The following is a 27908-nucleotide window of genomic DNA, read 5'->3' on the forward strand; positions in this document are numbered from 1 at the left end:
TTATGTGAAGATCAAGTATAATATCTATCTATTCTTGATTGTGGGTAATACAATCATTTTCACTCACTCTCATCTATCGAAAACACAAACCTCCTTCTTGTGTGAAAGATGCCGTGTCGGTTTGGCATTTGGTACTACACAGAAGTCAATCCTCAACAGAGCCGACATACATCCGCTGTCTGTTGCTGTTAGCTCGAGTTTTCATCAATTGAGGCCCACTACATTAAGATACAATGGACTTTTTTAGGAAGTCAGGTGATGTGGGGCTTACACATTCAATTCAGCAACTGAATGACATTTCATCTTTCTCACCATAAACCAACTCTAGCTTATGTCGTACATCTTCTCTACAGGTCTCAAGCATTCGCTGGTGGTCGACTGTGCATGCAAATCCAATGAAAGTGCGGTTTTGCAAAAGATCCTGTCAACCCAATTCGAAGTGAGGTGGCAAAATCTTTGCACTCGTCAACTTTTTATTAATATCGTCACCTTGAAGATCGAGCAAGACTACATGGAAAGATGGAAACAAAACGTGCCCTGTGGAGCAGAAGCGCCTACTTGAAATGAAACAAGAAAAGCCAACGATAATTTGAAAAATGATGGAATAAACAAGAAAATAAGTCTTAAGAAATTGGAAACATTTGGGGGGTTGGGAATTCCTAATCGGACGTTTGTTATTACATCATCATATGATATGATGAGATTTGTCGATGATGATCACATACCAACAGCAAGGAGTCAATTTATCATAACACCATGATTTAGAAGAGGCGGACCATTAGTTATCAGAGAGGGGCAACGGCATTTAGCGACGATTTTACCATGCAAAGGCTACAACATGGATCATGCAAAACTCTACCAAATTGCACACCCCAGATTCATTGATTCTGCTCAGCCTTGAGAGCTTTATGAAGCAAATGTAGAAATCGAAATCACATGTTCACAGAGCTCAATCTGGAGTTTGGGAAAAAATAAAGGGAAAAGAAATTTCTAATATGATTTTCCTATGTCGTCTCTTCGGAATACCAACGATCAAGAGTAAGCACAGGAATACCAACAATCAAAAGTAAGCAAACGCCCGCAGCGGGTGACTATTTCAACCCACTGAACTAAAAATTGAACTGGACACAAGCATCCCTCGTTGGCCTTCCTACGCCAATGCTTTGCAACTCTTTGACCAACGAAGACAATTGATGTCACCAAGTGTGCATAGATTCGATTCTCCTATAACAAATTAAACCTAATTGTATCTAGGCCTATTCGTAGGGTTAGATATTTTAAGAGCGACGTATACATTCTTTATGTTGTCCATCTCCATGTGACAACACTGATTTTGGTTTCTGATTCTTCCAAGTAAGTAGGTAAGACAAGGAAAATATCCTACTAATCAAATGCAAAATTGTGGTCAACAATGAAATGGTTATGAGCACTAAAAATAAATATCAAATTTTTCGAAATGGGCAAGAGGGATGAGATGCCATTAGTACAAAATAACCAATCTTCAAAGTGTGCAAATATCAGTGCAAACCACCATGCACTGCAGTAGATCCTAAACAATCTGCTCCGGCTCTCTTGCGTAACTCAACGTCATACTAAGCTGCAGGGAAGGAATTTCCTTCGAAGATGCAGATTCTTGCGCTTTTGAAAATACACAAACCTGCTCTTAATCTGCCACTCGGGATGCTCCTGCAGTCCAACAGATAACATATGTAATTGGTCAGGCTCCACAATGTAGCTTTTACGTGGATAAATTCTTCCACATACTACGAAACACTTTTTCAAGCACGTGGCTTCATTACCGAGCACACCTTGCCAAGTTTGAACTCAGCAGAGTGACAACAAGTGCCAAATGACACATCGATGTGGTAAGTGTTAGTTTAACATCAGTCTGTGATTCCAAAAGAAGATAAACAATCATAATAGTTGAAGAGGACATAGATTAGCAACTTGATAAAAGAGATTTTATGAGACCCCTTCGAAGGTCTGAACTGATGGTGGAGCGGATATTATCTTTTTGACTTAATTGGTCAATCGAGAATACAATTCCAGGCAGAGAAAGCAAAAATCCTCTCATAATGTTTACCTCCTCGATATATACCGCAAGTTCTCGGTCACAGGAGAGCATCAACAATTGCCGAGCGTCACCAATTGGCATCATCATATTGTTTTCTTGCTACATCCAGCAATTTCATCGCTGTTGTTCAAATGGAAAGAGTAATGTAAGCACACATAAAAGAATCTTTTAAGTACATCCTGTAGCCTTACATGAAGGAGAGTAGGATACTGATAATAACAAAAAAAAAATGTAGGAGACTGGGATGTGCACAATAATGCACTGTTGTATTCCTCGTCATTGTGTGTCTATATACAAAGAAATCGATTGCACAACAGATTTATGTTACCCCCAGTTTCTACTCACATGCGCATTTCGTCAAACATCTGACCAGCACTATGGAAATGATCGAATCTTCTCTCCTCTCCTCGCCAAAGCAAGCTGCTTTCACGATGGCGTCTTCAACACCACAAGCGATGACCCTTATTTTCTTCCTATATGCCTCCCATCAGCTGTCTTCTGGAGAAGCATCGCATTGAATTCGCTCCACCTCCTCAGCGAGAACTTCGCAATCTTCCACGAGCAAAGTCGCGACGCATCTCGACAGCGAGCGAAACAAACAGATTTCCCCACTGAAGTCCTCAAGCCCACCCCCCTGACAACCCACAAGACAGTTGAGGCCACCCCTGACCACCCACATCAATATCTCTCTATCTCACATCCTCTTCTGAAGCTCATCCTCTATTTCTAGGTAACTGTCGTAGGTGTGGACTCCTCGAGGTACAGCCTTTTTCAATCCGGGACATCCGCTGATCCCTAATCGAGAAAGATGAGGCATGGCTCCTTCAGCCACCCTCCACTCCTCCAAATTCTCCATATAATAAAGAACTAGATGCTTGAGTTGAGGAAAGCCTCCCGCAGAGCAAACCATTTCCTTCCCCATGAAAGCACGACTCCCCAGCATGAGAACAACCAAGTGCTGCAATCTCTCCAATATTGGCATCGGATCTTCTTCCAGTTCAGAGTCGAATAAGATCAGCTTCCTCAGCTGCTGGGGTAGATTCCTATGTTCCGGTAACTTCTCTATTTTATCTATTATCCACAGCTTACAGGAATATGGGTAGCTTGACATTTTACTCAATTCACCTTCAGTGAACGAGCTACGTCGGCTGACGAACACAAAAGATGAGGTTCGAAGATGTTTCAAAGCGAATTTAGCAAGTTGTGGCATTATCTCCAACTCCTTGCTACCAATGACGGTCAGTTTTTGCAAATTAGTCAGTTTGCCTATATCGTTCACATCGCAATTAAACGGCGTAAAGTTTCTCAGTGTCCGTAAATTCTTTAAAGTGTCAAGCCGCATCTTCTCCCACACTCCATGAGGTTTCCCCTTGACGAAAAAATCGAAGGGAAGGCGGAGAAACCTCAACCATCTCATCTTATGCAACACATTTGGCACGTTTACCTTAACATATGAAACCACACACAGGTCCAAAAATTCCATCCATATAAGGTTCCCTATAGATTGCGGCAAGTCCTTAAAATAACTTCCCGCTAAACTTAAGAATCTTAAATGGATTAGGTCTCCCACTGATTTAGGTAAATTTCCTATCATATTAGAAAGACCCTCCAGTTTCAGAATTCTGAGAAACTTACAGTTGATAAAAATTGGTTGAAATTGCTTCCACTTCCCTTGGACAAATCCGAAGAACATGAGAGTTCGAAGGTGGAGCATAGTCCTTTCTATTGGTTTTACGCTCGAAAACATGTTTCCTTCGGCACTCTCGTGCATATTGAGCGAAAGCCTTCGTATTTTGCAAGTTGACTCGACTTTTATTGCTGTCGAAGAAGAACAATCCTCCATCTCATTGTCTTGTCGAATGTTAAAAATGCTTAGAAAACTCTCTTGCGTAGCCTTAAAGATGCATAAGTCTCGCATCAGGTCATGAAGGTGGCAAGTTTTGATCTTTCCACTCAAGCTGAATCGTACTTGAACCATCCCCCTGTTAACCAACTCCGTTAAATATTGCTCTGCTATATCTTCCACTTGAATTTCTCTCTCTTTGTCATATGGATTCAGCGACACAAAGCCTTCAGCAATCCACATGTGAAGAATCTTTGTTGCGGGAATTTTTGCATCCTCCGGAAAGCTACCCAAATACAGGAAGCATGGCTTTAGATGCCATGGTAGATCGTCATAGCTAAAGGCCAACACTTTTGACACATCACTCTTCTCGCTAAAATGCAAATTGATCTTTTTGTAAACCGTCTCCCACTCGTTGACTGCCAGAAGTCCACCAAGCACAATGACAGCCAGGGGTAATCCTGCACACTTCTTAAGGAGTTCATCTCCTAACCTCTTCATGTCTTCAGTGATTACTGTACAGTATCAAGCGACAAATTGTAACTCAGCAGTCATAGGAAGATGCAACTGTCATAAAAAGATAATTTCAAGTACGAATGTATGCTTTTAGATATATAAGTAAGATGCTATAGCTCCTTATATTTCATGGTTCATTTATGCTTTTGCAAGGGGAAAGAATATAGGGACCATAACAAAGCTCCTATATATGCCTCCATCTACGCCTGGAAGATCAAGAACGCTAAATTTACAAATGAAACGTATCTTCTTTGTTATATGTGGCTTGAATTGAGTGATTCAAGCAAATGTATAACAACAATAATCCTACTTGATGAAGAAAAATGAAAGCAATCTGGGGATAACTCAAGTGTGCTAACAATCTCCTGTGGCTTGAGTGTGCTACTAATCTCATTCGCAAATTCTAGTGAAATATTCATGTTGCCCCTCTACTTTGTTGCATGAGGATTCACGATTTTCCTAACAATCTCAAATTTAATTGTTAAGCCAACTATTCACAAATGCAAAAAGGTGGACATGAGATGAAGCCTATGGAAGAAGTGACATAGCTAGGCTTCACATTATTTCATAAATCCTATCAAAATTGCTTATTTTCTGGTCCATATAAAAGCCACTTCGGTATTTATTCAGAGGAAAGGAGGAGCAAAGTTTTGGATGTTGGTATGGTATGGTTAGCTGTTAAGAAACAAAAGGGGCATTTGTTTACCCAAAAGTTGAAATTATGGTGCCTAATACTTGTATCGATTATTGTAACTCCAATGTAACTCTTGATTCATAAATTGCTAAAGCTTCCAAAAGGCCAAACTAAGCAATGAAGTACCTGGTATTTGTCCCTCCATCTCTGATTGTCTTGTGATACCTTCTACAGCTTGGCCCATAGCAATACCTTGACCAACTCCAGGTCCAATAGAAGAAAGTTCAATAGCTAATCCTACAATAATAACAAGGGAGCCATAAATCAAAATCAAATGGACAATATAATCTCTTGAACTATATGCGAGGATAATAAACTTAGAGAAACCTTACTTTTCGTTTTAGGAAACACCCTCTTCATCAGCAGCTCCCAACTCTCCTGCTTTGATAAGCACGGAGGTTCATGGAGAAAACCATGAGGATCGATATACTCCGCTACTTCTCTATTACGGGTCGTTATCAATAGCTTGCTTCTCGTGTTCTCGACTGGGAATGCGGCTCGAATACCGTCCCATGCCTGTTTGGTCCAAATATCGTCAAGAACCACAATACATCTCTTCTCTTTTTGGATCTTGTATAGAGTTTCGAACAATTCATCATCTCTCATTTGCATAACCTTCTCTCTTTGATCAGGGACTAACTTAACAAGAATTCCCACCAAGATATCTTTCATATGGTATTCTTGAGATACGCAAGCCCATGCGAAACCATCGAAATTGTTCTTCACTCCATCATGAGCGAAGACTTTCTTTGCGAGTGTTGTCTTACCCAAGCCACCCATTCCCCATATAGAAATAACTCTGTGTTGTCTTCCATTCTTCAGCCCTTTCACTAATACCTTAATACTATCTTCCATCCCAACAACATCCTCCTCGAAATGGGCATAAGTATGCCTCTGCGTCGAAGCCGTCGCCCATTCGCGATTGCCCTCATTCACTGATAGTATGCCATGATCCTGCATACTCGTTCTCAGATTGGAGATGCTGGATTTTAAGCCCTCAATCTCCGTCCCCACCACATGAGCCTGCACCCAGGTGCACTTCGCCACGAAGCAAGCATACGCTTTGATGATGTTTTGTCCTTTCTTTGGTGCTACTCTGAGGATGTATTGCTCGATGACATCCTCAGCATCATAGGCAATGTCACGGAGTTGCGCGACCCATTCTCCAACAACTTGTTCGCGCTCTTGTCTTGCGTCTGCATCCCTCAACAAGGCTTGAATCAGCCTCAGCTCCCTTTGCAGGTCCTTGACCTTGCCCTCCACGCCCCACAAGAATTTGGCCTCGTCGATGAGCAAGTTTCCTATTGCCTCCACTGCGAACGATACGACAGACTCGGCCATTGGTATTGCACTACTTGACTATGATAAGAGGAGCTTATGATAGAGAATGATTTGAGAATTCACTTTTCATGCGTTAACAAGCTCTGAACATATAGGCCTGCGAGTTGCGAAGAAGAGAGAAGAGGATTAAGTACTTAAAAAGTTCCATATTGCATTGATAATACATATTCTATATCAACCAATGCAATAAATTCACCCCAATAAAAAAAGAATGGAGTAATGGGGAAGTTTACAGGCATATATACTGTCTGCAGTAGAAGATATGTTCTATAGCTAGAGTTACAGATGTTCCAAGACATTAACACCGATGTGCAAATAGTTTCTTACTTATGATAGACAAAAGAAAATTTCAAAACCTACATTTATTATACCATGAGTCACATTATCGCACACAAAACGTGTTGAATGCACAAGTGAGTTGTGTTGAAAAAAGAAAAGTTTCCACATTGGATGTCTAGAGCTAAAAAAAGCAATTGATACCTAGCCATGATTCAATGGTTTAAGCTTTTGAGTAACTATAAATCCAGCTAGATTGTCAGTAGACTTAAGTTATGGCCTCCCTCTTGGATCTCCCCATTATGAAGGTGTTGGATTTATGCCGAGTTTCCCCCGACGAAATGGGATTAAAACATCCCGAAAGAGTTATGTCTTTAATCTAAGAAGGTAAAAATGCATTCTTGATCAAAGGGTGAATCATGATTTTGCCTGATGGTAATTATTAAATAAGATGCTTTCTTGTTAAAGGCTTGCTTGCAGTGAGTTCGTCTTAAAAGTACGGTGAAAAAAATCAGAGCAAAAGAGTTTGCCTCAAGAGATTGGCTAACATAGCCGCAAATCTTCAATAGGCATAGATATGCCTGTCCGTTGAACTTGTGTTCACTCACGTTGAGGTTTATTTGGTATTTTCTTCAAATTGTAATAAGCTGGCAATTATGTTTATTATTTTTTCTCTTGGAGTTGCAACCGGCATGGACTTTTTACTTTTTCTTTTCAAATTGCGACAAGAACCAGCACACCACAAAGACAAGGAGTCCCCAGGTTCTGGCCCGTTAAGAATCCTCCGATGCTTAAATTAGCGTGGGATTAGATAGTGGAAACCATGAAATTTGGAGAGGGGGAGAAAGCATACAGATTGGTGTTGCTCACTCCTGTATCTATACAGGAATAGGCGGGCGGGATGTGGGGTTTTAAGCTTTCGGCCTGAGCTTCCCTTAGGAAAGGCTTTCTCATGGCGGTTCTATTTGTGAACCTATGTTGATTATGGGCTCCTTCATAAGCAGTGGACCCAGTTAAATATGTTGTAATTAAAGCAAAATTTGTCAACAGATTACTCATAGTGAGATTGTCTTAAGAGTATGGGGGAAAAATCGGAACTAAAGTTTCTCATCACGAGTTTGCCTCAATGATGTTGTAATTGAGCAAAATCTACATATTAAGTTAGAATCATCTAATAAGCATGTAAACATTTTGATTAGAAGTAGCTACATTTCGATATAGCTTCTTATGATTGAAAACTCTAAATTATTTAGCTAAATTAGGTCTGTTTTGTATAAACTAGACGTTTTGCACATATATTACATGAATAAAATAGATGAAAAATGAAACAAAAATCAAATTATTTTATCTGAATATGTTTTTTATATGTGTTTATATTATCCTATTAATAAAGAATGTTTGCTTTTCATAAATTCAAAAAACGTAGTAGACGAAAAAAGAAGTTTAATTAGATCTATAGCCAGTGCAGGTATAGATTCGCATTACATGCGGAAAAACTCAATCATCTTGTTATCTTCATAGCGTTTAACAATTTTGTTACCCTCATGGTGGACTTAGCAATTATTCAAAAAGTTTTAGCTCAACTCAAGAGGATTTTAGGTCTAACTCCATACCTCACATTTCATAATTCAGCCCCGCCATACCTAGTAAAGCAATCAAACCCACTCTCGTAACTCTTAAAAACCCTAGAAATTCAAATCCCAAATGCACAACCATGGAAGCTATGAACTCAAATGGTGTGTTGCCTTCATAAAGCACCTGAAGCAGGACCGGAAGGTCTATCGCGACCACTTTCTCTCTCTCTCCATGCCTCCACTGTTAAGGTAGGTGCATTACTCACTAGTCACTCTCGCTACTTAATTGATAACAGAGCTTCTTCATGCCATCAAAAAGTTGCCTCAGTTGCTTCCTAGTCAATCCCTTCACTAATCTCACTCAATAAAAACATACATGTTTCAAGTGAAAAATGGATTTTTTTTTATCTTTCTCTTATAAGTAACTTTTCTGGCAAAAAAGTCGATACTTAATAAGGGAGAAGGAGCACTGACTTGACGAAAATGTTGAGACATACATCATAAAAGATCACCAAAGAAGCATTACTTGGGCTTACGGTCATACTAAAAGTTAGCAAGGCCGACTTGCTGGAAGCAAGTGAACCAGTATCTATGTCATTCAAACAACCCAAGAAAAACACGGAACCAAGCTCGATCCATATCTCCTAAAAGAACGTAAAAGTAAAGCATCAAAATTCTAAATCAACAAAATACCAATGCAATGACCCTGGCAATACCAAAAAAAAATTTAAACGCACAAAGACTAGAAAAAAAAGGGGTCAATTCAATTGGGAAAAGAGCCACTCACAAGCTTAATCACGGCTTTCTCGTTCTTCTGAAATATTAGTACCTGAAATTAATTCACGAAAAACTTCAATCAAAATTAAACTAAAAGCACAACAAATAAAGCAAAAAACAAGTATCAGTTTGCGAGCAGTCCCACCGAGGTAGATATCTCCGAAATCTTACGACCGAGCCGAAACTTATTTCTGGGATCAACCGGAAACAAACCTATACGAGAAAAGCCCATTTTTGAAGTTCCAAAGGAGATGGACAATCAATTGTTTGACACATCCATGTGGCAAGCAACTGACCTAATTTCGGAGATCGAATTTTAATAGAAGTTTGATCAGAACGAACTCTTACCGTGAGAGTATCCGGTGTTAGATAATATTGTAAGTGCTCTCGACTACTGGCCGCTGTTGGTCTTGAGCTAGAGTTGAAATAGGCTGTTTGAGAAAAGCTGCTATTTCATTTGGCCTGAGGAAGTGACATCGGGAATGAGAAAAATTTCCAATAATAATATTGGGTTTGGGTCAATGAGCTTAGGTAATGGCCCATGCTAATGGCGATAATTCCGGATCATATTTTTGGTTTCACATGGTTTCACATGGGCTAATAGCAATAGTTCAGCATCATATTTTTTTTAAGATTGATTTCACATGGACTGACAGTGGCACATGCTAATAGCGATAATTCCGGATCATATTTTTGGTTTCACATGGTTTCACATGGGCTAATAGCAATAGTTCAGTGTCATATTTTTTTTAAGATTGATTTCGGGTGGTTTCATGGACTAATAGCCGTAATTCACCATCATATTTTTCGTTTTATGTGACCTCAAAAGCAATCACATTTTCGTTTACTGTGCAGTCAAAAGGAATCATATCTTCATTCAATGTGCCCTCAAAAGAGGGTTTATTTATTTATTTATTTTTATGTTTTTTTTGAAAGAGGGTTTTCATATGGGCTAATCCTAATAGCAACTTTTTTGTTTCTTGTGGTGGGAAAACTAACCATAAAAAATATATATTATCTACTATAAGATTATCCCGGTCCATACCATCTAATAAACACACTGGAAAAATTATCCAAAAATTCATAAACCTATTGTACAGCGGCCAAATCAATCCTAAACTTTTCCATTATGTCAATTTAGTCCCAAATCTTTTGACAATTTGTCAATTTAGTCATAAACTTTTTGACGATTTGCTAATTTAGCCCTTCCAGTCAATTTTGGCCAGGAATCGATGACATGGCAGTCTAGTCAGTGCTGGCCATCCTACGTGGTATGACCGTCACTGACGTGGATAAATTTTTATAATTTTTTAAAATTTTCTAAATTTTTTTAATGTTTTGAATTTTTTTCTTTTCTTTCATTTTTCTCCCCTTCTTCCTCTACCAGTGGCCGGGCCTCGGCAGTAGCTGGCGACCGGCCACAGTTAGGGCCGGCGAGGCTCGACCTCGCCGGTCTTTGGCGAGCTAGCGAGGGTCAAGCCTTGCCGGCCCTTGGCGAGGCTGGCAACCTCGCCAATGGCTCTGCGAGGCTCAACCCTCGCTAGATTCAACAAGAGTCCAGCTCCCTTGGCGAGGCCAACCAGGCTCGACCCTCACCCGAAGCTGGCAAGATCGTAAGCCTCGCCAGCCGTCACCTGTGGCCAGTTGCCAGCCATTGCCAAGGCCCGATGACAAGCGGAGGAAGAAGGGAAATGATAAGAAGAAATTCAAAAAAAATTATATAAAATTCAAAAAATTAAAAAAAGTATAAAAAAAATTGATCACATTAGTGCCAACGCCGGCCATGCCACGTAAGACGGTCGGTGCCCACGTTAGGGATTTCAAACTAAAATTGACCGAAAGGACTAAACTGGCAAATCGTCAAAGATTTAGGACTAAATTGACAAATCGTGAAAATTTTTGTGACTAAATTGACACAATTGAAAGGTTTAAGACTAAATTGGCAAGTTGTGAAAAGGTTTAGGAATGAATTGACATAATTAAAAGATTTATGACTGAATTGACCGCCGTACAATAGGTTTAGGATTTTTTATACAATTTTCCCCACATACAAACCAATGGGATTCGTCCATGTTAATTAAATCAACTCCACAAAAATTAAGAGTAAGTTGCGATGATCGAACTGCTCATATAATTTGGATGCTCTATGTATTCACTTCTCTCATAACGACTCATCATGAAAATAATGAAAATTTTTTTTTAAAAAGAAAACCTCTTACTCGAAGATTTAGCAAAGTGCTTAAGTCATTTTGCAGTTAATTGATAGTTAGATGTTTTGACTCAAAAATATAAGTGCGGTGGGTTTCTACCATATCGTATTAGAAATTATAATCCAAAAGTTTAAAAGTAATTAGTTAGATGGAGGACGACCACATGTATATAATGCTCATTCAAAGCTTTATAAAAAAACGATTTTGAATACTTTAGCATGTGATTGCAACATGCAGTGTACTATTTTATACTAATGGATGATATGTGTAATTTGTATTATCTATTCATGCAAAATCCTACAAAAGATTAATGAGAGGTTGTTGCATTTTTTTCTTTTTTTGACAATCTAGTGCACATGGATAGAAGTTGAATTACTTGGAAACCTGTGAAACACCCTACAAGTCCCCCAATCCTATTAAGTTTAGGCCTTTGACTCATGTAGATGGCTTAATCCAAAGCAATTTGCATGCAATTTGTGACATTTAACGGGTGACCTTCCAATTGTGACGTTGAAATTTCCTTAGGCCCAAACTGAACAGGAGAGTTGTTAAAATTACTGAGATTTTGCAGTTCAAAAGGCTTGACATTTTAAAGTTCGATTCTAATTTGAAATTGTAACTTTTTGTTTGGGAATAGGTTGAGAAAAAGTTTTATAGAACCCTTTTTCCGGGGGCTCAGTCCTTCCGTACGGCTTTTCAATGGCCTCCCTAATGTTTTCCTCAATGTTGCATACGCGGATCCTTTGGGAACAGTCCTCGATTTGGGACGGACGTCCTTCCCTCTAAATTCCACAGCCCGACAAAGACCAACCTCATCAAATGCAGGGGTAAATACTTGTGTTCTGGAAAATTCTCAACTTGGTCTATATAAATATAGTTTACAAGCATAGGGATTGCTGGACGTTTTATGCAAATTCGCCTACAGGTTAAACAAATCGAAAATGGCACCTTTCTTTGTCGAGAAAAGTATCCCAGAGAAATTGCTAAAAAGTTTGGTATGGAAAATTGCAAAAAGACGGAAACTCCAATGTCATATTCTATTAAACTAGACAATGATGAAAAAAGAAAACCAGTAGATCAAAAATTATATAGAAGCATGATTTGTTCACTTTTATATTTAATTGCTTCAAGACCATATATTCTGTTCAGTGTTTGTTTATGTGCAAGATTCAGCCAGAACCAAAAGAATCTCATCTTACTGCAGTCAAGCGGATCATCAAATATGTTGGCACCAATCCTACACTTGGATTGTGATATCCAAAAGGATCCAATTTTACTCTAATTGAATATTCTGATGCTGATTATGCTGGTTGTAAGATTGACAAGAAGAGTACCTCTAGAACGTGTCAATTGTTAGGACACATGCTTGTGTCATGGTATTCAAAAAAGTAATAAACTGTAGCTCTTTTTACAGCAGAAGCAGAATACGTCTCACTTGGAAGCTGTTGTGCACAAATCCTTTGGATGAAACAACAATTGAGAGACTTCAACATCAAAGACTCAACTGTGGAGATCAAGTGTGACTATACCAGCGCCATTAATCTGACCAAGAATCCTATTCTGCATTCAAGAGCTAAGCATATCAATATTAAGCATCATTTTATCCGTGATCATGTTTCAAAAGGAGATATTAATGTTCAATTCATAGATACTAAACATCAATTAGCTGACATTTTTACCAAACCTCTCGAAAAGAAAAGTTTCGAGCTTATTAGAGATAGACTAAACATTATTAACCCTCTTTATTGAGCTGTGCAGTATAAACTCACATTGCATCTGATGACTTATTTGCATCTTATGATCAAGCACATATTTGAAGCATTTAGTTTTGGAGCGCAAAACATCTTATAGAAGGTATGTGTCTTTTCTATATTTGAATGATATATTTGATTGATGTGTTTGCTTGAATTGAGTGATACCGTTTGGGAATTAAAATCCCCAATATTTTCGGAATAAAATTTCCAAAATTTTAATTAACTATCAATTGACAGTTACCAAAAAAAAAAAGGGGTCTTATAAACCCTTCTTCTTCCTTCTCGTCTTTCACTCTCTCCCAAACACACGGTTTCTTTCTCTCTCAAATCACTGAAACCCTAAAAATCCTATCTTTCTCTCCCGAAAACTTAAATCTCTTCAATGGCACCTAAGTTGACCTCAGAATCGAAGAAAGGAACGAAGGGCTCTAGGAGATCAAATCGTCTCGCCGGAATGACAACTAGGGCAAAACACGATGGCGAACCAAAGAAGATCGATATCTCCGATACGGACTCTGACACGGAGTCGTCTGAAGGTAACAAATCTCCGAGAATCCCTGTCAATGAGCAAGATAGTTTTGTTAAAGCAAGGCGATTGAATAAGACCATCAAACTACTTCAAGCAAATCGAAGTGATCAGAGTATTGTCAACGCGGTTTGTAATACATTAGGTTTTCTATCTGAATAAGAAGTTGTGTAAGTATATGAAAGAGGTTTGAGAATAAGAAGAAAACCTATTGCTAAAAAAGGTATAGTTGTAAAGGAGACATCTATTGCTGAGAAGAGTGTTAAGGAGAATCCTACGACAGAGAAAACAGGGACGTCTAGAAAAGGAAAGCAGAAAATAGGGGAAGCATCGAATGTGGGTTCAGATGAAAGACTTGTTGAGGAGGAACCACAGACTCTACAGAAAAGCAAAAACATTGATTCTAGAAATGAGGACAATGATGAGAAATTATTCACTAAGTTCGTGTCTATTTCTGGCATTCCTCCTGATGATCAGAAAAAAGATAGTCTATTCAGAAACAAGGCTCATCAGATTGCTTACAATTCTCTTTTAGCTAGAGTAGTCTTGAATAACAGGGGAGTAGATTTCACTTTCTTTGAACACTTCAATATCAAAATTCAGAAGCTGATTGAATATCTTGATCTTCTGAAAATGTGTTCTCTCTCCCACAAGGTGTACCCTGAACTCACTGCCTACTTCTATTCTAATCTATCCTTCACTTCTCCTTCTGAGATCGAATTCTCTGTCTTTCAAACTGATTATAAGTTAGCAGCCTTGGATCTTTCTGCCATCTTAGAATCTACACATACTGAATTCTCTTTCATTCCTATTACTTCTGATTTGGCATACTGATCTCTATCTGGTGACTCTTCTTTTATCAGAGGTTTTGCATCTCATGTTTCTCACAACCTTTTTCCTCTCAATTCTATTGTACTACACAAAATAATCATCAACTGTCTTAGGCCCAAAGGATCTTCTAAAAGTGATGTATCTAGATATGAGACCAAGCTGATCTGGGCAATTTAGAACACAATTTCCATTTCCCTATCACATATGATCATTCTCCAAATATACAAGACTATCAAGAAGGGTAAAGGTCAACTCCTTTATGGAGCTCTGATCACTGCTATCTTTGAGTATCTCAAAATTTCCATTCCTGCTAAACTCAAAAGTAAAACTCTTCCAATCATGATTGTAGGAGAACTTATGATGACTAAGATGGGATATAAGTTTGATGATGTAAACTAGATGAATAAAAAGAATGAAATTGTTCCAGTTGAGTTGATGAATGCACAGCAAAATGACTCTGTCAATGTCTCTGTTGAACCTGATGAAGAGGAGTCTATTGAACCTTTAGTGAGAAAAAGGAAAGTGAAGCAATCTGCTCCAAGATCAGATTAGCCGACATACAATCCAACTTTGAAGCCCTATAAAATCAGTTCGTTGGAGAGCTACATGAGCTAGATTGGACACAATATTGGACACAATTTTCTTTTTTTCCAGAAATTACTAGTTCACTTTGTTAAAATACCAAAATAAAAGTGAAATATTTAAATTTCGCAATCTTTTATAGAACCACCCATCACTTTATCGCTCATGCACATTCCTTGCTTTTGAATTTTATCTTTATGTTCAATTTTTAAACCCCACCGATAAATTACAACTTTGCTATGTAGAGAGTTATTCACTCTCACTTGAATTGGAATCAAAGATCTTTTTCCCGGAATCATGAATAGATAATCCACGGCGAAAATTTCCAGTGGCAAGTATTTTCAAGGTCAAAATTTTTTGTCATCCAAACGATAGAAAATAAATCTTATACAAAGAAATAATATTACTCAAAATGGGAATCCATCTGCCATCACGTCTTATACGATTCCAAGAAAGGGTCCTTTGAATCCAAAAGCATCAATTCAGTGGAACCAACAATTGTTTGACTTTTATACAATGAAAACTACATAAACTTAAAAAAGAGGAGTAAAGCTACAGAGTGAATCACTAGCTGCTAGAAATCCCAATTGTTGGCTAATAATTGCGTCACTGTGCCTCGGATGCGAGAGCTCTTAGCCTGCACAAAAATATTCAGTTCATCTTTAGTCAAGATTATTCAATTAAAGATTTTTATCATCAACGATTGGATATTATGAACCAACTATATAGGAAGCATGGCTTTAGGTAAATATGGTAAATTTTCGTAGCTCAACCCCAACACTTTTAATGGATCACTTTCCACATTAAAATGTCAATCGATGTCTATGTAAACTGCCTTCCACTCGATCTTTGTTGCTTTTTTCGCAACAAGTCCACCTAGGACGATGACTGCCAAGGCTAATCCTCCACACTTTTTTAAGGAGTTCATTTCCTTAGCCTCTCCACGTCTTCATGAATTTCTGTACAATACCATGCAACAAATTTCAACTTAGCTGACAGCGAAGATGACATAACTGCCCATCGGGAAGAGGTGCAATGCTGGTCGCAGTTCTACTGCTTCAAGTAAAATTAATATGATTATGGATGCCATAGCTGATTGATACTTTCGTGACTTTTCCTGATTAGCGGAAAACAAGGATGAACTTTTGAACTTCTGCTGTTAATGGCATCTAAAGGATCTCAGGAATCATACAAAAATTCGTTGAAACTATTGCGGATCCCAAGATTCTCAACTATATGTAAAGCAAACTCAAATGAGGATTTCAATCTCGAAATTTTTGCCCATATCTCTTGTTCAATCTCAGTGCTGGGAATGGTGTGGGGGCATAATGGCCTTTTCCTGCGATAGAGAGAGGCTCGAATATTCGCTAATTATGGTGTGAACAGATCTTCGCATATGAATGCCCGTGTGAAGGATAGACTAGGAACGAGCGATGAGGGAACCTGGAAGAGAGACAAGGGAACAACGTGCCGATCTCAGTTTCATGTACCCCTGTTTCTACTCTCACCCGCGCATTTCGTCAAACATCTGACCAGCGCTACCAAATGCTCAGATCCTCTCTCCTCTCCAATGCAGCTTTTCGTGGTGATGTCTCCAACACCACAAGCGACGAATCTCATTTCTTCGTGCCTCCCCATCCAGCGTCTTTGGAGAAGCATTTGAATTCGCTCCGCCTCCTCTCGCATGCCCTTCACCCTTCACTTGTCCCCTTAGGGCGCTCGCGAGAACTATGCAATCTTCCATGAGCAAAAGTCGCGAGTTCTCTCGACAGCGAGCAAGCGAAACAACAGATTCCCCCTACTGAAGTGCAAAAGGATGATAGGGAAAATGAAACGAACGAAGTGGCCAAATTGCACAATGGATAATGCAGCTTTCGCGAATTACCACGATGTATGTTCGAGCTTCGAATCTATTACCCGTAACGGCTGAAAAGAAATGGTCTAATTTCCAGTTTATTGTTGCAAAGAGAAAAGAGATTGTTCGGGTATTGAATTCTTCTGTCTTTGATGAAATGTTCAGAAGCCCATTCAGCCAGTGGGCTCCCGATATCATAAAGAATTAAATTCTCTTAGTAAGGTACGAGAGCTAAGACTAGAGCCGACTTCTTCCTTTTTCCCTAATAAAGAATCATATGAATTCATTTAGTGCATCTACAGATTTTTATATTAGTGTGCATAGTCGGTGCTTGACCGATTCAGGAATCAATAACACATTGGGCTAACTATTGATTGAGGAGAAAAATGAAATTGCAGAGTCAACTGCATTGATTATTGGAGTTGTTTAAGCTTAGCAGATCTCACATACTTTTAGCTCATGATGCAGCTGCACACTTGAACTTATTTCCCGAGTTCTTTGAGTTCTCTTCGAACTGACCAAGATCCTGCAGCAGAACATAATCATCTATTGGATTTTATTGATTCAAGATCATCTTAATGTGGGCTTCGAGTCACACATGCAAACAAAAATCGGAAAGTTCTTTATGAAGGGCCAAGTGCTGCAGTTTGTTGAATCAGATCTTTGCTGAGACACTGATCTCGAGTGCTGAGCTAATAGTTTGGTGCTCGAGGTATTGTGTTTTTTTTTTTTTTGGTCGAACTCGAGGTATTGGTTGGAGATGATATAGATGGCGGTGGCTACCAAATGCCTTCCGTAGCACTAGTTGAGCTTGAATAGAATGATATGTTAGCCCAATCATAATATTGAAATTCTAGAAAGAGAGAACTTGAAGTATCTATAATTTATTGCCGAACCACGATTTAGTAGTGTAGCAGAGGTCACACTTGCGATGCAAAGAAACTGAGATATGCGTCTATCCACTTTCCCCCATCCCCTGTTCTTATTAGTTCTCGTCCAAGAACTTGTAAAACTTGCTGTCCTTTCTTAACTTACCGCATGCTAAGCAAGGCCTTGAAGAGACGTTTGTATTTGCTGGAATATAGCTCGATATTATATTCCTCCCAACATGAGTAGAAATTGAAGTGGATCTTCAGGGTTCTGATAGGTATTGGATGCTCATGTGGGAATATAATCGCAATTCAGAAGAGAATCAGTCATAAAAGATCATGTCCTCGAGACGTCCAAACAACAAGAAAAGTAGTTCTGTGACTCATGAACTTCCTTCATCTAATAGACCAATCTTGTTACGTGCAATATGCATAATGGTAGTTAAACCAGAAAATGGGTCATACAATGTTAGCCTGTGGACATTTTACCATTAACGCAACTTGTCATGTAGTTTTGCAGATTCTTGTCTGACTCCCTCATCTTAAACTGAGAGAAAGTTCTTAAGCATGAGCCAACTCCAAATTTTTGGTCTTAATAAACCAACGGATAAATCTTGTGAAGGGAAGAGTGCTTGGTAAGAGATATATCGCATGTGATGCTTCGAAGTTCTTATCGTAGTGAGTGCCAAGAAAGGCCTCTGTGATCTATGAACATCTCCTACATTCGTAGTCTCTAAAACACATGGACAGTATTGAGAGTTATATTCGTCATCTGCGATACATCATTCCGTAGTACGAGAGATAGCTGTTCTCCCTGCCATTTTCCATACTATTGCCGAAACAAGATATATTCCGCTATTTAGAATCTCTTTTGCTCTTCTAGTGAGTTGGTCACAATGTGATAAAATCTGGGACATCATGGAGTTTACCTGGAGTAACTTCAGTAAGTTGCATTTTGTAAGACCCTACGCATGGTAATCGGAGGGTACGCAAGCCCTTCCCATCCGCCATTGAAGCCCAAAAGAATGAGAAATGAAACAAACAGAATGGGCAAATTCCAGCGTTACATCTCTCTGTGATCCCATATTAAGATGAAGCAATCATGATAGTTGAAAAGGATCTAAATTAGCTACTCTATAAGAGGTTTTATGAGACCCTTACGAAGGTCGGAACTGATGCTGAAGCTGATATTATCCTTTTGACATAGTTAGTCAATTTAGATAGTAATTCCGGGTAGAGAAAGCTAAAGGTCCTCTCATAATATTCACCTCCTTTGATATATACCTCAAGTTCTCGGTCGCAGAAGAACAGCAACATTTGACGTGCGTATAATCATATGCTTTCTCGCTACATCCAGCAATTTGATCTCTCTTGTACACAGGGAAAGAATCAAGTAAGCACACATAAAAGAATGGTTAGGCGTATCTTGCAGCCTTACATGAAGGAGACAGGGATACTGATATAAACAAAAAATGTAGGAGACCGGGAGATGCAAAATGCACTTTTGTATTTCTCGTCATCGTTTATCAATATACAGAGAAATCAATTGCACAATCCGAAAGCAACACGAGGATTTCAGATCTATGTTAGCCCCAGTATCTACTCACATGCGCATTTCGTCAAACATCTGACCGCCACCATGGAAAAGATTGGATCTTCTCTTCTCTCCTCTCCTCCCTCCTGCAATGCAGCTTTCACGACGACGCCTTCCAACACCAGAAGCGATGGCTCTTATTTCTTCAGATATGCTGCCTCCCATCCAGCGTCTTCTGGAGAAGGATTGCATCGAATTCGCTCCACCTCCTCACGGCGCTCAGCGAGGACTTTGCAATCTTCCCATGAGCTATGATCTCGACAGCGAGCGAAACAACAGATTACTACCCTCCACTAATTTAAGTCCTCGAGGATGAGAGAGAAAATGAAAGGAACAGTGATTTACGATGGGAAGAAGAAGACGATGGGGAAATTTATCGAAGGATTGCCATAATACATACCCTATTTTCACTTATAAAAATATATCGAATTACATGTTTTTCCTCTTATATCGATTTTATAAAGCATTTGCGATATCAAATAATCAAATGTTCCATTTTCCACATCTGCTATTATTATCTTGGGGGGGCCCACCCACCGCCTTGACAACCCACCAAGCCAGACGCCTCTCCCGCCCTCCCCCTCCCCCTCTCCCTCTCCCTCTCCCTCTCCCTCTCTCTCAGCGGACAATTGGGGCGACCCCTGACCACACATACCTGCATCTCTCTCTCTCTCACCGCCAGTATTGGAAGAGCTTCCGCCACTCGCGATGCCAGGCTTCATAACCGTCATATGTGTGGACTCCTTCAGGAACCGCCGTCTTCAAATTGGGACATCGGCTGATCCCTAATCGAGAAAGATGAGGCATGGCTCCTTCAGCCACCCTCCACTCCTCCAAATTGAGCAGATGATCAAGAACTAAATGCTTGAGTTGAGGAAAGCCTCCCGCAGAGCAAACCATTTCCTTCCCCACGAAAGCTGAAGGCCCCAGCACGAGAACAACCAAGTGCTGCAATTTCTCCAATATTTGCATCGGATCTTCTTCTAGTGCGGAATAGAGTAAGCCCAGCTTCCTCAGTTGCTGGGGTAGATTCCTATGTTCCGGTAACTTCTCTATTTTTCCAAATATGTGCATTTTGCAGGAATACTGATAGCTTGACATTTTGCTCATTTTACCTTCAGTGAATAATGTAAGGCTTTTGAATCCAAAAGATGAGGATTGAAGATGTTTCAAATCGAATTTAGCAAGTTGTGAAATTATCTCCAACTTGTCATCTTCATCGTCGATAGTGGCCAAAGTCAATTTTCGCAGATTGGTCAGTTTAGCTACATCATTCATGTCACAATTATTCGGACGAAAGTTTCTCAACGTATGTAGACTCTTTAAAGTGTCCAATTGTAACTTCATTCGGTCCCCACGAAATTTCCCCTCGACAGCAAATTTGTAGGGAAGACAGAGATACCTCAACCTTCTCATCTTCCACAACACATTTGGCACGGTTACTCTTTGGTTCACACACAGGTCCAAGAATTCCATGCATAAAAGGTTCCCCATAGATTGCGGCAAGCCCTCAAACATACTTTCTGCTAAACTTAAGTACCTTAAATGAACCAGGTCTCCCACCTCTTTAGGTACACTTCCACTCACAATAAATAAGTGCTCTAACTTTAGAACTCTGAGAAACTTATTGTTGATGCAAATAGGTCGAAATTGCTCCCACATCCTTCTACCATATGCCTTAGAATAGAAGAACATAAGAGTTCGAAGGTGGATCATGGTCCTTCCTATTTGTTTGACTCTCGAGAAGCTGTTTCCTTTAGCACTTCCACACATATTAAGAGAAAGCCTTCGTGTTTTGCAAGTTGCCATCGAAGAAGAACAATCCTCCATCTCATTATCCAGCTGAATGTTACGAATGCTAAGAAAACTCTCTTGCGTAGCCTTGGAGATGCATAAGTCTCGCATTAAGTCATGGAGGTGACAGGTTTTGATCTTTCCACTCAATTTGAATCGTGCTTGAACCATTCCCCTGTTAACCAACTCCATTAAATATTGTTCTGCTATGTCTTCCACTGTAATTTCTCTATATTCGTCATATGCATCGGGCGACACAAAGCCTTCTGCAATCCACATGCGAAGAACTTCTATTGCAGGGATTTCAGCATCCTCCGGAAAGCAACCCAAATAGAGGAAGCATGGCTTTAGATGCCATGGAAGATCATCATAGCTTAAGGCCAACACTTTTGATACATCATTCTTATCTCTAAAATGTAAATTGATGTTTCTGTAAACCGTCTCCCACTCGTTGACCACCAAAAGCCCACCAAGCACGATGACAGCCAAGGGTAATCCTCCACACTTTTTAAGGAGTTCATCTCCTAACCTCTTCATGTTTTCAGTGATCTCTGCACAATATCGGGCCGCAAATTGCAACTATAATAAGAAGATAACTTCAAGGACGAATATGTGCTTTTTGATATATGAATAAGATGTTATAGTTGTTTATAATATGTGGTTCAATTATGCTTTCGTAAGGGGAAAGACTATGGGGACCATAGCAAGCATCCTATATATGCCTCCACCAACACCTGGAAGATCAAGAACACTAAATTGACAAACGGAACGTATCATTTTTGCTATATGCGGCTAGAATGAAGTGGTTCGAGCAAATGTATAGAAATAATAATCCTACTAGATGAGGAAAAAGGAAAGCCGCACAGATAACTTGAGGGTCTTACTAATCTTCTCTGAGTTGAGTGCGCTAGTAATCTCTATTGCAATGAAAATTACAGCGAAATCTATATGTTACCACTCTCTTTTGTCGTATTACGATTCACGATTTTCTTAACAATCCCCACTCTAATTTTTGGACCAGCTATTCACAAATACAAAAATGGGTGGACCTGAGATTGGGCCCGTGGAAGAAGGAACATAGCTAGACTCCCCATTATTTCATGAATTCCTATCAAAATCGTTTATCATGTTGGCCATATAAAAGCCTCTTTGATATTTCTCCTCATTGGATGAAAGGAGGAGCAAAATTTTGGATTTTTGGAGGTACAATCGCTAGCCATTAAGTAATAAAAGGAGCATCTCATTCCCCGAATATCAACATTTTGATGCTGAATACTACATATATCGATTATTCGAACTCATAGTAACCATCGATTCATAAATTTTTTTAAACCTTTCAAAAGGCAGACTAAGCAATGAAGTACCTTGTATTTGTCCCTTCGTCTCCGACTATAAAAATCTCATGAACCAATTAATCTCCTGAAGCTATTATATGTTAGGATAATAACCTTAAAGAAGCCTTACCTTTCGTTTCAGGAAATGCCCTCTTAGTCAGCAACTCCCAACTCTCCTGGTCAGATAAGCACTTAGGTTCATGGAAAAAACCTAGAGGATCGATATACTTTGCTATTTCTCTATTGCGAGTCGTTACCAATAGCTTGCTTCTCGTGTCCTCGAATGGGAATGCGGCTCGAAGACCATCCCATGCCTGTTTAGTCCAAATATCGTCAAGAACCACAATACATCTCTTCTCTTGTTGGATCTTATAAAGAGTTCCAAACAATTCGTCATCTATCATCTCCATAACATCCTTTCTTCGATCAGGGATCAACTTCACGAGAATTTGCACCAAGATATCCTTCACATGGTATTCTTGAGATACGCAAGCCCAAGCAAAACCATCAAAATTGTTCTTCACTTCATCACGAGTGAAGACTTTCTTAGCGAGTGTGGTCTTACCCAAACCACCCATTCCACATATAGAAATAACTCTGTGCTGTTTTCCATCCTTCGACAGCTCTTTCACCAACACCTCAATATTATCTTCCCTCCCAACAAAGTCTTCCTCCACGAAATGAGCATAAGTCCGTTTTGGCGTCGAAGTTCTTGCGTGCGCATGTTTGCTCTCATCCACCGATCGAATGCCATAATTCTCCATCTGCCTTCCAAGATAAGAAATTCTGGATTTCAAGCCCTCAATCTCTGTCCCCACCACATGAACCGGCACGCTTGTGCACGACGCCATGAGGCAAGCATATGCTTTGGTGCTATTTTGTCCTTTCTTCAGCGCAACTCTGAGGGCGTATCGCTCGATGACGTCCTCGGCATCATAGGCAACGTCTCGGAGTTGGGCAATCCATTCTCCAACAGCTTGGTGGTGCTCTCGTATCGCATCCGCATCCCTCAGCAAGCACCGGATCAGCTTCAGCTCCCTTTGCAGGTCCTCGACCTTGCCCTCCACATCCCTCAAGAATTTGGCCTCGTCGATGAGCAGCTTTCCTATTGTCTCCACCACGAACGAAACAACAGCCTCGGCCATTGGTATTGCACTATTTGACAATGATCAGTGGAGCTTATGATAGAGAATGACTTGAGAATTTACTTTTCATGCATTAACACGCTCTGAACATATAGGCCTGCGAGTTGCAAAGAAGAGAGAGGAGGAATAAGTACTTAGAAAGTTGCATATTGCATTGATAATGAATATTCTATATCAACCAATGTAAGAGATTCACCCTAATAAAAAAAGAATGGAGTAATGGGGAAGTTTACAGGCATATGTACTGTCCGCAGTAGAAGACATGTTCTGTAGCTAGAGTTACAGATGTTCCAAGATATTAACACTGATGTGCAAATAATTTCTCACTTATGATAGACAAAAGGAAATTTCAAAACCTACATTTATTATACTATGAGTCACATTATCCCACACAAAACGTGTTGAATGCCCAAGTGAGTAGTGTTGAAAAAGAAAAGTTTCCGCATTGGATTTCTAGAGCTAAAAAAAGCAATTGATACTTGGCCATGATTTAATGGTTTAAGCTATTTGAGTAAATATAAATCTAACGAGATTGTCAGTAGACTTAAGTTATGGGCTCCCTCTTGGATCTCCCCATTATCAAGGTGTTGGATTTATGTCGAGTTTCCCTCGACGAAATGCTATTAAAACTTCCCGAAAGAGTTATGTCTTTAATCTAATAAGGTAAAAATTGATTCTTGATCAAAGGGCGAATCTTGAGTTTGTCTGATGGTGCTTGTTAAATAAGATGCTTTCTTGTTAAAGGCTCGCTCACGGTGAGATTGTCTTAAAAGTATGGCGAAAAAAATCGGAGCAAAAGAGTTTGCCTCTAGAGACTGGCTAACATAGCCGCAAATCTTCAATAGGCATAGATATGCCTGTCCGCCAAACTTGTGTTCACTCACGTTGAGGTTTATTTGGTATTTTCTTCGAAGTGTAATAAGCTGGCAATTATGTTTGTTCTTTTTTCTCTTGGAATTGCAACAGGCATGGAATTTTTACTTTTTCTTTTCAAATTGCGGTTGGAACCTGCATACCACAAAGACAAGGAGTCCCCAGGTCCTGGCTCGTTAAGAATCCTCCGATGCTTAAATTAGCGTGGGATTAGAGAGTGGAAACCATGGAATTTGGAGAGGGGGAAAAAGCATACAGATTGGTGTGGCTCGCTCCTGTATCTATACAGGAATAGGCTGGCAGGATGTGGGGTTTTAAGCTTTCGGCCTGAGATCCCCTTAGGAAAGGCTTTCTCATGGCGGTTCTATTTGTGAACCTATGTTGATCATGGGCGAAGCAGTGGACCCAGTTAAATATGTTGCAATTAAAGCAAAATTTGTCAAGAGATTACTCATAGGGAGATTGTCTTAAGAGTATGGGGAAAAATTTGGAACTAAAGTTTCTCATCATGAGTTTGCCTCAAGTATGTTGTAATTGAGCAAAATCCACATATTACATTGCACCCATCTAATAAGCATGTAAAAATTTCGATTAGAAGTAGCTACATTTTGATACAACTTCTTATGATTGAAAAAGAAATCTAAATTATTTAGCTATATTAGGTCTGTTTTGTATAAACTTGATGTTCTTGCACGTAGATTACGTGAATAAAATAGAAGAGAGATGAAACAAAAATCGAATTACTTTAACAGAATATGTTTTTAATACGTGTTTATATTATGCTATTAATAAAGAATGTTTGCTTTTCATACATTCAAAAGACGCTCTAGACGAAAAAAGAATTTTAATCAGATCTATTACCTCTGCAAGAATAGATTCACATTACACGTGGAAAAACTCAATTATCTTATTATCTTCATAACCCTCGCACTGGACCTAGCAATTATTCAAAAAGTTTTAGCTCATCTCAAGAGGATTTTAGGTCTAACCGCATACCTCACATATCATAATTCAGCCCTGCCATAACTAGTAAACCAAACAAACCCACTCTCATAGCTCTTAAAAACCCTAGAAATTCAAATCCCAAATGCACAACCATGGAAGCTATGAACTCAAATGGTGGGTTGCCTTCACAAAGCACCTGAGGCAAGACCGAAAGGTCTATTGTGACCGCTTTCTCTCTCTCTCTCTCTCCACGCCTCCACTATTAAGATATGTGCGTTAGTCACTAGTCACTCTCGCTACTTAATTGGTAACAGAGCTTCTTCGTGTCATCAAAAAGTTGCCTCAGTTGCTTCCTAGTCAACCCCCTCACTAATCTCACTCAATCAAAACATACATGTTTCAAGCGAAAAAATCGACCTTTTTTTTTATCATGGATCTTCTTATCTTCTCTTATAAGTAATCTTTCAGGCAAAGAGCCTGTACTCAACAAGGGATAATGATCACTGACTTGTCAAAAAAAGTCGAGACATGCACCGTAAAAGTTGATACTTGGGCTTACAATCATATTATACCCGAAGCACAGCATGAATTCAAGCATCCCAACTCTAAACGTAAATACACATGCATGTGAAAGCCGCAAACCGCGTATAGCTTCCGCTTGTTAACAAAATTCACTCTAAACTATAACAGTTAGCACCGCCGACTTGCTGGAAGCAAGTGAACCACCAATATCTGTTCTTGTCAAACAACCCAAGAGAAAAACGGAACAGAGCACAATCCACACCGCCTAATAATTCGTAAAACATCTAATTTCTAAATCAACAAAATACCGATGCGATTACTACAACAATCCTTTAAAAAAAAAGAACTAGAACGCACAGAAACTAGAAAAATAAAAAGGTCAATTTGACTGGGAATAGAGCGACTCACAAGCTTAGCTGCGACTCCCTCGTTCCTCTGAATAATAAATAGTACCTGCAAATAATTTGCGAAAACCTCAATCAGAATCAAACTAGAAGCAGAACGTATGAAGCAAAAACCGGGCATCAGTAAGCGAGCAACCCACCGAGGTAGATCTCTCCTTAGGATTCGCTACTGATCCGATGAGCGAGCCGGAGCTCGTTCCTGGGATCAACTGGAAACAACAATTCAGCTTTATTATCGTTCAGCAATAATACTGGGCTTGGGTCAATGAGCTCATCGCTCTCTGCAGCTAACTAAATATAGGCAATGGCGTAGAGGTAATGGCACACGGGCTAATTAGCCATAATCTTTGTCTTATGTGCCGTCAAAAGATTCGTTTCGCATGGTCTAATAGCTATAATTCGGCATCATACTTCCGTTTTTTCTTGTCCCTTCAATCAATACAAGTTGGAGATGCCGATTGGTCTTTTCCTTAATCGCGGTCTTTCTTTTTCCTACGTCGTTGTTCATGTGAATGCGAGAATTGGACGATTCAAACCGAAGGCAAAATGTGGCTCTTATTTCACGCGCTCGAACGCGGTTTCAATCCACATGGCCATTTTGTCAAACATGTGGCCAGCACTTGAAAATGCAAGGGTGTTCCCTACTTTGGTTTGGCATTGACTTTGACGATGACCCTGCAACGACCTCTTTTCATCTTGGCTCCCACATCAGCGTCTTTTTGTGAAGCATTGGATTTCGCCTCCTCTCGCGTGCCCTCCGCTTGCCCCTGGAAAAATTATCTACAAAACCCCAAATCTATTGTACTTTTGCTAATTCAATCTTACACTTTTTAATTTTATCAATTAAGTCCTTAATATCTTTCAAATTTTTTCAATTGAGTCAATCTGGCCAATTTTGATAGGAAATTTCTAGGACACCGACTGTCCCATGAAGCACGGCCACAGGTTTTTTCTCGTCCCTTCAATCAGTACAAGTTGGAGATGCTGATTGGTCTTTTCCTTAATCGCGGATTTTCTTTTTCCTAAGTCATTGTTCATGTGAATGCGAGAATTGGACGATTCAAAGGCAACATGTGGCTCATATTTCACGCGCTCGAACGTTGTCTCGATCCACATGGCCATTTTGTCAAACATGTGGCCAGCACTTGAAAATGCAAGGGTGTTCGCTCCTTTGGTTTAGCATTGACTTTGACGATGACTCCAACAACAACGACGACTCTCATTTCATCTTGGCTCCCGCATCAGCGTCTTGTGAGACGCATTGGATTTCGCCTCCTCTGGCATGCCCTTCTCTTGTCTCAGGAAAATTTATCCAAAAAATTCCAAATCTATTACATATTTGTCAATTCAGCTCTAAACCTTTTAATTTTGTCAATTGAGTCCTTAACATTTTTTACGTTTTGTCAATTGAGTCAATTTGGCCAATTTTAACTAGAAATAGCTAATGTGGACGTCTGTCATCTTACGTGGTGCAACCAGTGCTAACGTGAATAATTTTTAATAATAGTTTATTTTTTTAATTTTCAATAAAAAAAGAAAAAGGAAAAATAAATAATAAATAAAAATTCGAATAAA

At 39.5% G+C, this 27908-nt stretch overlaps 3 protein-coding genes and 2 long non-coding RNA genes across 9 annotated transcripts in view; 2 read left to right on the forward strand and 3 right to left on the reverse strand.

Moving 5' to 3' along the window:
- LOC115663315 (uncharacterized) overlaps window positions 1-27908 on the reverse strand; it is a 71955-nt gene that overhangs the window by 17661 nt on the left and 26386 nt on the right. The window lies entirely within an intron of this gene.
- The window catches only part of LOC115694064 (histone acetyltransferase HAC1-like), a 106454-nt gene that overhangs the window by 11052 nt on the left and 67494 nt on the right, over window positions 1-27908 (reverse strand). The window lies entirely within an intron of this gene.
- Window positions 1-27908, forward strand: part of LOC130139890 (uncharacterized) — a 70772-nt gene that overhangs the window by 3852 nt on the left and 39012 nt on the right. The gene's annotated exons all lie outside the window — the stretch shown is intronic.
- LOC115662717 (probable disease resistance RPP8-like protein 2) lies at window positions 1197-26981 on the reverse strand. Of its 4 annotated transcripts, none has more exons than XR_008817936.1 (7): window positions 26474-26981; window positions 26338-26382; window positions 5460-6565; window positions 5254-5319; window positions 2420-4432; window positions 1800-2194; window positions 1197-1686 (listed from the first exon to the last, which is right to left on the reverse strand). XR_008817936.1 is itself a non-coding variant. In XM_056317815.1 (5 exons), exons 3-5 carry the CDS (start codon window positions 6466-6468, stop codon window positions 2769-2771), a joined length of 2784 nt encoding a protein of 927 aa, XP_056173790.1. In that variant the 5' UTR covers window positions 6469-6565; window positions 26338-26382; window positions 26474-26981; the 3' UTR covers window positions 2221-2768. The 4 variants fall into 4 exon arrangements, 1 of the variants encoding a protein (XP_056173790.1); XR_008817935.1 differs by having other exon boundaries at window positions 5254-5328; window positions 26474-26980; XR_008817934.1 differs by having other exon boundaries at window positions 5254-5358; window positions 26474-26980.
- Window positions 3037-20607, forward strand: LOC130139892 (uncharacterized). Of its 2 annotated transcripts, none has more exons than XR_008817954.1 (2): window positions 3037-3127; window positions 20438-20607. It is a non-coding gene; the product is annotated as an uncharacterized LOC130139892 (long non-coding RNA). The 2 variants fall into 2 exon arrangements; XR_008817955.1 differs by lacking the exon at window positions 3037-3127 and adding an exon at window positions 20054-20359.

Source organism: Syzygium oleosum, unplaced genomic scaffold, assembly GCF_021117445.2.
Source record: "Syzygium oleosum isolate NSW1041296 unplaced genomic scaffold, Sole_v2.1 Sole_v2.14, whole genome shotgun sequence".
In the NCBI taxonomy this organism is placed as follows: domain Eukaryota; kingdom Viridiplantae; phylum Streptophyta; class Magnoliopsida; order Myrtales; family Myrtaceae; genus Syzygium; species Syzygium oleosum.